This window comes from Sinocyclocheilus anshuiensis, unplaced genomic scaffold (assembly GCF_001515605.1).
Source record: "Sinocyclocheilus anshuiensis isolate Anshui unplaced genomic scaffold, SAMN03320099.WGS_v1.1 scaffold337, whole genome shotgun sequence".
NCBI classification, from domain to species: domain Eukaryota; kingdom Metazoa; phylum Chordata; class Actinopteri; order Cypriniformes; family Cyprinidae; genus Sinocyclocheilus; species Sinocyclocheilus anshuiensis.
Window position 1 is genome coordinate 218,439 of NW_015537968.1, and position 12,105 is coordinate 230,543.

A 12,105-nucleotide genomic window follows, 5' to 3' on the forward strand; every position below is an offset into this window, starting at 1 on the left:
TCAGAATTGTGAGATATAAACTCGCAATTCTGAGAACATATCAGTCTTTTCCCCCCTCAAAATTGGACTTTAACTCGCAATTTCGAGTTTATATCACGCAATTCTGAGAAAAAAAGTCAGAATTGCGAGATATAAACTCGCAATTGCGAGAAAAAAAGTCAGAATTGCGAGTTTTTTTCTCGCAATTCTGACTTTATAACTCGCAATTGTGAGTTTGTATCACGCAATTCTGAGAAAAAAAGTCAGAATTTTGAGATAAAAAGTCGCAATTACCTTTTTAAATTTTTTATTCAGTGGCGGAAACGGGCTTCCATACATCATACTTGCATTAAGCTGCCAGAAAAAGAAAAATACCTATCATGACCACCTAAAACTCTATTATTCTCAACTTGTGAACAGTTTTTGCATTCTTTAACATTATCAACGGTTTCTTTTAACCTGAAAACCTCAAATTCTTTCAAAGAAACCAATCTGGAGCTGTTCTAGTGCAACGACAGCAGAGTTTGAGGCAACAGTATCAGTCAAATATGACTATGAGGGACCTTTCAGGATCTCACTATTCATTGGAAAGCTCCTTTGATGTGACAATTGAGTGAATGAGACATTTGGTCATGTTAGGACTGGGATTGGGAGGCACTGTGATCGTCATCATCTGGTGGACAGTCAACAAAGTCAGCCAGCATGGAAGCCATTGCCTCATCCATCTGGAAAAGAGATTGAGTAAGAAGAGAGAGCGAGTTAGAGAGAATGTGCTGGAGAGAAATGCTCTGAATAAGCTACAAAAATTGTTTACATGCCATTACCAGAGTAAACAGTACAAGTCAAGTAGTTAACAAGTAAACACTGCACACAAAAGACATTACAATACATAAAAGGCATTCTCGTTTGTTTTGGCTTCCTCAATTGTTTAAAGAACTAATCCGAACTGAAGCCAGAAGCTACTTCATGCAAGTATGCACATGCTTATGTGTTGTGAATCCTTGCTGTTCTACATACTCCGTAGCGGTAACAATCATCAATATTCAAGAAAATACAGTTACTTGGAAAGGTTGACATTTAACAGTGTCATTACTAAGGTAGCTGGCCTTTGCAGTATTTCTGAGAACACAACATTAGGGTTTCTCAGTGCACGAAAGAGTACTGCGGTAACCAAAATACACATTACCAAGCAAAAGTTTGGGGTCTGTAAGATATTTTTTTTTTTTTAATGTTTTTAAAAATAAGTCTCTTATGCTCACTAATGCTGCATTTATTTGATCAAAAATACAGTAATACTGTGAAATATCACCATCAAATATCTGTATTCTATTTTAGCATTTCAAAATGTAATGTATTCCCGTGCAAAGCTGGCATTTTCAGCAGCCATTACTCAGGTCTTTATTGTCAGAAATCATTCTAATATGCTGATTTGGTGTGCAATTATTCTCATAACCATCAGTGTTGAAAATAGTTACACTGCTTAATATTTTTGTAGAAACCCCTTTTCAGTATTCACTGATGAATAGAAAATTCAAAATAATAGCATTTATTTGAATCCGAAATCTTGTGTAACATTAAAAATGTCTTTTGTTCACTATTACTGCATCCTTACTAAATAAAATTAAGGTATTTAAAAAAAATCTTACTGACCCCAAACTTTTGAACTGTAGTGTACAAAAATTTAATTTTTTTAAATTTTGGTACCTGACTTGTCAACGAGTCGTTACCAACACAGTCTGCTAGTTATCAATTGTTTATAGTAAGTAGATTGCTATTATACAAATAATACATAACATACTAAAGGCAAAATTTTGAATCAATCCAAGCCTGTGTTGCTAAGGGCAATGCATTCACACAGTATGCGTTCTGGACCTAAGAGAAAGAAATCTAAACCTTTTTCTTTTCGGTGCCTTGTTCAGAAGATTCTCCTTCCTCGCGATCTTCCATTTTCCTTTTTGTTCCCCTTGCATCTGAATCCTCTCCCTGTTCACCGCTCTCTTTCTCTACCTCTTCCTCTACCTCTGCTGTCACGGCTACACTCTGCAATGCCTCTTGCTCGGACGTGGATGGTGCGCTCTGATTGGTCGTGTCTTCGGTCTGTAATTCTGGTTCTTGCTTTTGAACTTGGTCTTCTACAGTCAATTCCTGACCCTGTTGTGACGGCCCAGCATCTTCTGTGGGATCTTCTGGTTTTGCCACTTCCTGCTCACATGTTTTCACTTCAGGTTCAACTGCCTCCACTCTGGTGTCCTCTTCATGGCCTTCTGTCTCTCCACTGATTACAAGACTCACTATTTGTTCCTTGCCAACCACAGGTTCGTTTCTCTCAACTGCTCCAATGTTCTCAATTTCCTCCACGGTCCCCTTGTCCTTGATCCGGTCATCTGCATAGACACTCCTCACTCCTCCCTCCATCTCCTCGATCCCTGGTTCTACTTGTTCTCTCTCCATGCAGAACATTTCCATTCCTTGCTGGTCCTCCTCCTCAATCATGACCTCTGCCTCCTCCTCGCCCATCATCCCTCTGCTGTTGTCTCCATCCAATGGCAGGATCTCCTCACTTTCCTCTTCATCCTCATCTTCATATTCATCAAATTCCTCTCCCTCACAGTACTCTTCATCCATGAAGTCGCTGCCTTCCTCTTCCTCCTCTTCTTCCTCCAGGCCCTCCTCCTCCTCTTCCTCCTCTCCCAATTCATCCTCCTCCTCCTCCAGCTCCTCTCCCTCTTCTTCTTCGTCATCTGAGCTGTTGATGTTGATGACGTTCTGATCCACCTCATTTGCTGGGTGCTGCTGCTGGAGCTGACGGCTGGTCTGAGCAATCTGGTTCTGAAGCTGCATCTGTAAAGACAAGCCCAACGTAGGTGGCTGCCCACCTGGAGAAGTTTGCATCAACATCTGCTGAAGTTGCGGACCACCCGTCAGCGAGTCTGCAAGACCGGCAGGTGATGCTGAGAGTGAAGCTGTAGTTGAGTTCAGAGGCGGCACCAGAGACACGAGCTGGGCTGTCTGGCTTGGTCCAGGGAAAGAGTTAATGTTATTAGCGTTAGCTGGCAGAATCTGGTGGGGAATGGAGGTGGGCAGCTCACTAGGCAGCAAAGTGTCAACCGATCCAACCTCACCCACTATAGGGGCAGAGGACTGCAGGCCACCTACGGCAGGAACTGCTGGCTGGGACAACGACTGTGCATTTGCCGCTCCATCTTGCATCTCCATCATCATACCCGCTGGCATGATGACCACACTATCATCTGAATCGCTCTCCAAAGAGATCTCTACATCTTCCGGCTCCTCTTTGTCGTAGCGGACAAAAACTTGTCGTTGACCTTCAGGGGCTCCGAGACCTGCCAGTTCACCCGGTTGAGCTGGAGAGAGCAGCAGGTCACCTGGGGTGGCCGTAGTGGCTGCTGGAGTCGGAAGAACCGGAGGAGCCAGAGGTAGATGGTTCTCCAAAGAACCAAACAGGGTAGCGGGACCTAAGCCCATGGGATGCCTGGAAGGGAAAGGTGGCCCTGTTGCAGGTCCACCAAGGAGGGTAGGGATGGACAGTGAGGGGTTTTGGCCAGAGGCAGATGGGGTTGATTTGAGCGTCAGAGGTGTGAGAGGGAGAGAGATTGAAGGTGTGCGAGGATGAATAAGGGTGTTGCATATAGTCAGAGCCTCAGCACAGAATGACGATACCTGTAGGGAAACACGGAGAAACAATAATTAGGAATTATTGGGATAATTAGGAAGTGCCAATAGTCACATTATGTGAGGTCAGTGCAAATTTGACTATACCAACACATAATGAAAGAAACAATATCACCATTGTTGAACAGAGTGATACAGTAATTGAAACTCTTAAAGGGATATTTCATCTAAAAAAGTAAACTCTCAAAACAACCCTGGACCCCAGTGTTATGGCATGAGGGTGAATAAATTAAGGTTTCCTTTTTTAGCTGAATGGAGAAATCTGATAGCTGTGTGATGAACCGCAGACAGATACAACTCTACGCCAGGGCCATGCTCACTTGGCAATTTCTATTCTGGTGTTAAAATAGGCTAAATTTAGCTTTGAGACAATAAAAGAACCAGTTTGCCAGGCGTAATGCTTCTTTTTTTATTCACTCAATACTTTCCTTTACACCTTTGTAAACATGAAACACTGTCTCCAGTTACAGTCTCCTGCGTCATTAGAAGCAAATAGCCACTATACCACCCAGAATGAGCTTTCACAGTGAAAGCAAACAGCCACTTAAGAGAGGACAAATATATGTCAAAATGAATGTCCGTCAATCACTGTACACTGATATTTTTTTATGTTTGCGCATTCAGACAGGTTGGGTGCCGTTAAATTGTTTAAACTGGAACATTTACAAAAGGCTGGATTTTGGTACCTGATTTCACAAATCACTGGCTTTAAACGTATGAAAATATATCTAGGCATAACAGTCTATTTTAGGTTGTCTGAGATACCATAAGAAATACTGGGAACACTTTACAATACGGTTCAATTCATTAACATTAATTGCATAATGCATTACGTATGATGTTATCAAGTTGTTAATGTCTACATATATTAACACAATTTCCAGCCATCCATGTATCATGGATGAACAAATTAATGAACAACAGCATATTTATAAATTAAGCTATATTAATAAATGCAGTAAAATTGTTCTTTGTTGTTAGTTCATGATAGCTAATGCATAATAATTAGGTAAATAAATAATGTTAAATTAAACCTATTGTAAAGTGTCACTGAAATAGCCTGTTGAGTTTTGACATTGACTTCAACAGCCTCTTATTACAACATGCATTTACTCAACTCTATGGCCTTCTTTCAACGGAACCCGTTTTATTTGTATAATAAAATACAAAATACTATTTTGTATTTTAAAGCCTTTGGAAAAAATCAAATGTAATTTGTATTTAAATATATTTAAGATTAGTATTTTTGTATTTTCAGAATACATAAAATATTTTGTGCAAGTCAACCTCTTTATCAGGGTGCTGATTTCGTGCATCAACTAGTTCAGTCACGCCCCCTCCTCCCAACCCCAACATTCATGCATGTGAGCTACAGCTGTACAACTCCATTCAGCATTGGGTGAGCGACTTTTCTGGAATAAGATAAGGTGAGGATGACATGGTCAAGTGTACATGTTGATTAAAGTTAAAATAGTGCATAATTCAGATTTGCCTTCAGTTAACACGAAAGAATAAAAGAGCAAAGGTTTTTTTTTTTTAATCAACTAGCTTGTCAAATGGGTTTAAAGCATTATTGCATGTTAGGCCTGGGTGATATGACAATACATATAGTGGTGATGATATAAAGCGTGAATCGACTGAACTTTTTCTAAATCGTTTACATGGAAAAATGCCTATTGGCAATGTCCCCTCTAAGCTGTGTGCATGCGCAATGACATGTGAAATAAGTCGTCATCAAGTTTAAAAAAAAAAAAAGTGGCTTGATTAAGTGGTGGGAATAGCGGATGTGCAGTTGGGCACAGAACAGTAACAAAACTCAGAGACATTTACAGTCGCACACAGGTGTAGTATTGTGCAAACTCTAACTTACATGGGGATGTTTTAGATAACTGCAAAATAATTCACATATTCGTTTTTTGAAAATATTTATTGAAAATATTTGCTTTTTATATTATATTATATTATAAGCCTAATAAATAATTGACCTCGAAAGGGGAATTCATGAGCAATAACTGCTTCATTTTTTCATATTGGCTAAATTATATTACATTATATTATTATAAAGAATTTTTCTATTCTGTGTGAGATTTTTTTTTAAATGATTTAAAAAAAAAATAGAATTTCTTGGTAAGTAACAGCACTGTAAAAAAAATTCTCAGGTAACCTAAAATGTGCATCATTTAGTTACATCAAGGGTCAAATCAAATATAAATAGCATATTAAAGTTAAAAGTAACATACTTTACATTTAGAAATGTCCGCCCAATAGAGAACATTTTTGCTCAGCAAGAAAAAAAATTAGAGGGAACATTGCCTATGGGGTAAGCAAACATATCCGTGCAGCTTTTAGTGGGAAAACGTTGGAGTGGAAAAAGAAGCATGGATGAATGGTTGAGTGTGATGTGCTTGGTGCAATTGCACTTATTATAAGTGCAGTATGCCGCAAAAGGAAATTCAAGTTCACATTCGCACGTTAACAGGCAGTTTTTTGTGCACACTCTCTCAGATGGAGTGGAATGCTGGCAAGTAGTCCTATAAATTTGACTTAAAGGGCCTTCCACACGGGACGAGGCAAGCGGAGGAATCACCGCACAGCTGCCGCTTTTCTCTTGTAGTAGAAATGGTTTGTGCAGTTGAAGCTTTGTTTATACTTTCGCCTGCCTCTAGACCGCAAACCTGCTGACTGCGCGCACTCCTCCCTAAATGGACGCGGCTTTTATACTTGACACTTTTTACATTTGCTCACCGTTGTATATTTCTGTGAAACGACAGGGGGGTGACTCAGATTAAAGGGTTAGTTCAACCAAAAATGAAAATTCTGCCATTAATTACTCACCCTCATGTCGTTCCAAACCCATAACACCTTCGTTCATCTTTGGAACACACATTAAGATATTTTGGATGAAATCCGAGAGCTTTCTGACCCTGCATAGAGAGCAACGCAACTGAAATGTTCAAGGCCCAGAAAGGTACCAAGAACATCGTTAAAATAGTCCATGTGACATCAGTGGTTCAACCGTAATTTTATGAAGCTTTGATAATACGTTTGTGCGCAAAAAAACAAAAATAACGTCTTCGTTCAACAATTCTTCTCCCCCGAGTTACCATCTACCGCCATTATTGAGAGTAACACTCACATGAGGGTAAGTAATTAATTAATGACAGAATTTTCATTTTTGAGTGAACTATCCCTGTAATTGTTCTCCAAACCATCAGAAAGCAGCGGTGAGAGGAAGTAGTTGCCAAGTAGTTTGTCAAACAATCGTTGGTTACACTTTACTTGAAGGGGTGTGCATAAGACTGACATGACACCTTCATAATCATGACATGACACCTACATAATCATGACATGACACGTGTCATGAATATGAAGGGTTTTTATGCATGTTTATGACAACTGTCATTAAGTGTCATTCGCTCAGTTATGTAATTTTTAATGCAAAGATGACATTGTTTGAGATGTCTTTGTTATGGGCTATGGTTAGGGGTAAGGGTAGGGTTAGGTTTGGTCAAATCATGTCATATTTGCATTAAAAATGACATAACTGAGCGAATGACACTTAATGACAGTTGTCATAAACATGCATAAAACCTCCTTCATATTCATGACATGTGTCATGTCATGATTATGAAGGTGTCATGTCAGTCTTATGCACACCCCTTCAAGTAAAGTGTTACCCAATCGTTTTGTGAGAAGTTTACGAATAAATGGATTTCTTCACATATAAACTGATAAGGTTGTGAGTCATTTTGGAAGACACTACTTAAACCCACACAAAAGAATCAAAGATTTGTGTAAAACCCAGTAAACATGAGATGAATGGTACAACACAAAACAAAATCTTCAGCTTTTGGTTTTATTGTACATCAAATAAATAAACAAACTTTGAGCAAATAGTGTTAAATGCTATTTAAATTAATTCTAATTTTAAAATGTAAATTTTAGATAAACTTTATAATTTGAATAAACTTTATATACAACAAAATACACTTTGCATTAAATAAATACGTTTTTTTGTAGTTTTGTATTTTCTACAGGGCAGGTGAAGGGAAGAGGTACGTAAAATGAAAACTGAAGTTTCTAAGCAGTTGTACACATCTAAATGTTTTGTTTTGTTTGCATTCAGAATAGGTCCAGATAGATTTCAGCCTATAGGGATGCCTACACTGGATGGCCAATTTCACGGGTATTTTGTGTATTTTCAAAATACAAAATACTGTATTTGTATTCAAATTAATTTTTTAATAATATTTTGTATTTTATTTGAAACACATTTTCATGTATTTATGCCCATCTCTGCAATATGTAAGAATCTATCTGAGAAATACTGTAAATCAGCAAACAATTGAGACCTCTAGAGCAACTCCCTCTAGTAGATAACATTTAGATGTATTTGCATTTTAACAAAACAACAAAATGGTATTTCTTAAAAAAGAAAAAAAAAAAGATATTTGTTAGGTTTCAAAATATGCTTTGCATAATATATCATATATTGGTCTAACACACTTTCTGGCAGTCAAACTGATTGTTCATTTGATAATGTGATGAACTACACAAGGTTATTCTGCTGGAACATCTGAATGAACTTGATAGGAACTGACCTCACATATCTATGCAAAATGACCAAGACCAGTCGAAAAAGTGGCTTGGCCAAGAGAATTCTGAGAAAAGCTCTATTGTCATTTGTATATTTTGAATTTGTATCTAATACAATGGAATTTAGATATTTTTAGTCCAGGAAGTCAATGCCAATTTTGCACTGTATCTGACTAAATATCAGATATATAAATATTCCACCTAGACATGTTACACTCTAATAATGAGATTCAATGGACAGGGTTTTCCAAAGACTGCAAAATTAACATTTTTAACCCCAGGTTTTTAATCAAGGATGTTCACTTACCATGATGTTGTGATCTCGCCGGCCGTGGCTGAAGGCAGACACAGCGCAGGAGAGGGGAGGAGGCCAGAGGGGAGAGGGCACCAGCACAAGTGACAGTAAGAGGCGGTAGAGTTCTCGGCGAGGAGTAGGGCTGCCATACTGGCCACTGACTGCACCGACATCCAGCACACAGAGAGACTGCTGCTGCAGACGCACACACAGAGGCACCACCAGGTCTTGGATCCTCTAACAAGGGATGGAGTGTTTAGCACAACTTTCCATACTTGTAACATAAAAAGACATCAAAACAGAAACATGAACAAACCTTATGCAGATCTTCTTTCAACAAAGTTCCACTGGTCAAAATGATCTGTCTTAATGCTGTAAAAGTAATCATTCTTCATCAGTAAATAATGTTTATTTTTGCCAGTAAAACTTAAACTTCACTGGTCGTCACTGAGCACTCACCCCGAAGAGCAGCGACGCATGTGTCTTGATTGGCTAGCACATCTCCTTTCCTCTGTAGTGATATTCCATCTCCCATTCCCAATCCTTTCGTTCGACGAGGACCTGACTTGCCAGCAGAACCAATCAGGTCGTTCATGGACTGTGACTGTTGTCCGGAACGGAGCTAGACAGCAATAGAAAGAACCATTGGATAAAGAAACAGAAATACTTCAAGCAGTGCTACAATTTAATGTATTAATTTTGTTTAAATATGGTCTTAAAAATAAGACAACATAATGCCCAAAGATGACTGTGATACATTTGGGGTCAGTTTCACATGCTGACCAAGGCTGCATTTATTTGATCAAAAATACAGTAAAAACATAATAAATGTAAAATATTATTACAATTTAAAAATACCTTTTCAATTTTAATATATTTTGAAATGCAATTTGTTCCAATGATAGCAAATCTAAATTTTCAGCAGTCATTACTCCAGTCTTCAGTGCCACATGATCCTTCAGAAATCATTCTAATATGATGATTTGATGCTCAAACACTTATTATTAGCAGTGTTGAAAACAATTGAGCTGCTTTATATTTTTTATTTACAAACTGTGATGCAATCTAGGATTCCTTCATGAATAGTTCAAAAGACTAGAATTTATATGAAATTGAAATGGTACTGTCAATAGATTATTTTAGTGCATCCTGGCAGAATATAAGTATTCAATTCTTCAAATGTACTATATGCCCATCTTCACCAGGAGGCTCATCTCTAATTTCATTCCCTATGATGTTTGTGTTACAAAGACCCTTAAACCTACCTTGACTGCTTCTGATGCTGGCGTGATGTCACCCATCAAATGACTGAACAGTAACTCTGTGTGGGTGGGGCTTCCCTGAAGCAGAGAGGCGCCTCCTACTCTTACCCATAGTTCAATGGTACGGTACACGGTCACTCGCACTGCACTGCAGGTAAAACAGAACATCATATCGTCAAAAGTTTGGACACTTGACTTAAATAACAGTGAGTGAGCATACTTAGTGCTTCATTCAATGTGTTTCTATTTGTTGATGTTTTCAATTAAATGTGTTTCTATTTGTTGAGGTCTTCAATTAAATGTGATTACAATTGTTCATAGGAAAAGCATTTCAAAAAAAGTTAATAACAGATGTAAAAATGGTAATCAAGTTACCCACGATGAATGTTAAAGGGGTCATATGATGCTGCTAAAAAGAACATTATTTTGTGTATTTGGTGTAATTAAATGCGTTTATGTGGTTTAAGGTAAAAAAACACACATTATTTTTCACATACTGTACATTATTGTTTCTCCTCTATGCCCCGCTAGTGCAGGGTGGTATGACCAAAAATTTATATTACGGTATTTTTCAAAATTATACTGGTTTCACGGTATATGACGGTATTTTTTTTTTCATGCATGACCGGGTGTTAACCATATTTTCTACTGATTGAGAGAGGAAATACTGCAGTATACTGACTTAGAATGCCCTATTTTACTGTCATGATGAGTGAATATTGTCAAAAAATACCACACTAAATAGTGACTAAACACGACCCCTTTTAATGTTAACCAGGAGTCACTCTCATTTATAATCGCGGCATCGTCTGATAAAATCAACATGCATCTACACTAAAGAGCAGCTATGCGGTAAGGAAAAATTGAAATCGCATCATATGACCCCTTTAATACAAGGAGCAAACATGAATGGTGTTTCTGTAATACCTGTACGCTCTTTGCTGGCCCAGACTAGCCTCAGGCAGAGGTGTCCATGCAGACAGAGACTGTGAGAGAAGCCTTGTGAGCACACTGCTATACTGGACCAGTCCAACACCCACACTGTACGAAGGAAAAAAAACAAAACACATTACACCAGCTACTTCTGTACATTTAACCAGCAACCACCGACACAATTCATTAATTAAAAATCAAGCAGTTATGCAATTAATATAATATTAAATATTGAATTGCGTTGCTGGAACTCTTCCACGGTTTTACTGAGAGTGTCACATGCATAGATTGAGTCTAATGTTTTGTGTTATGTTATAAATTGTTTATTTAAAAAGGGTCATTTTTCAGGCCAAACTTTGTACCCTATTTGAGAAAAATGACAGGTGATGGTGTCAGGGGTTAAAGCAAAAAAAAAAATCCTGAGCCTGAACTTTTTTCCGGGGGTTGGGGGGTGGACACATACACAGGGTTATTTGGCAAAAAAAAGAAAAGAAAAGAAAAGACAAACATTATTTGAAAATGATTTTTGAAACAACATTTAGGATGCTTTTGATATCAAGTTTTGCTAGTTAGATTTGTCCTTGACAGGGTACAAGATGACCTACAATTTAAAACATGACATTTCTGAAATTGTTTTGTTCAAAAGAAATAATAGTAAATTTAATACTAGGAAATGAATATCAAATAGGAAATATACAAAGACAGTTTACTACAGAAAACTACAGTTCAATTAACAAAATAAAATGCTCCAAGAACTGGTAACTTAAAAAGGGTTTGTACAGGTACCGCAAAATGAAATTCCAGGACTTTCAAGGACTTTTCAAGCACTACTCTTTTGGTTTTCAAGGACTAAAATCAGACCTCACTTATCAAAAAATATTGTTATTGTCTTTCAAATTCTAATAAATAAACTAATAAAACAAATGGTACAAATAAAGTGCAGCACATGCAAAGAATGCAATGACTGTGGCAACTTTAACATTTGAAAAGATACTATGGCAAAGTTATCGCTTTCCTTATTCAAACTGATTTTTTTTTTCACGAGTATATGATTGACCTGAAGAATGAAAGCTAGGCTATATCATACACTTGGAAAATTATGAGCTATATCACCGCTTATCAACACTAGGGGTGTGACAATAAACTTATCTGACGAGATGAGACAAAATGCATATACTTGGTTCAACAGAACGAGATTTGAATGACAAAATATGCCTTTTAATTACAAAAAGTAGAACAATGCAGTTATATTTTGAAATGTTTTAACAAATCTACGGCTTAAAGGGTTAGTTCACTCGAAAATGAAAATTAGGCTGTTTTTTACTCACCCCCGATGCATCCTAGGTG

At 37.7% G+C, this 12,105-nt stretch overlaps 1 protein-coding gene across 1 annotated transcript in view; it reads right to left on the bottom strand.

Moving 5' to 3' along the window:
* Positions 1 to 290: 290 nt before the first annotated feature.
* The window catches only part of LOC107668211 (proline-, glutamic acid- and leucine-rich protein 1-like), an 18,028-nt gene continuing 6,213 nt past the window's right edge, over positions 291 to 12,105 (bottom strand). The window contains exons 11-17 of the mRNA XM_016460011.1: positions 10,753 to 10,866; positions 9,829 to 9,973; positions 9,023 to 9,185; positions 8,880 to 8,935; positions 8,576 to 8,800; positions 1,873 to 3,660; positions 291 to 704 (exon numbers count right to left, since the gene is read on the bottom strand). Coding sequence (XP_016315497.1) covers positions 615 to 704; positions 1,873 to 3,660; positions 8,576 to 8,800; positions 8,880 to 8,935; positions 9,023 to 9,185; positions 9,829 to 9,973; positions 10,753 to 10,866 — 2,581 coding nt within the window. The 3' untranslated portion in view covers positions 291 to 614. The remainder of the gene's footprint in view (positions 705 to 1,872; positions 3,661 to 8,575; positions 8,801 to 8,879; positions 8,936 to 9,022; positions 9,186 to 9,828; positions 9,974 to 10,752; positions 10,867 to 12,105) is intronic.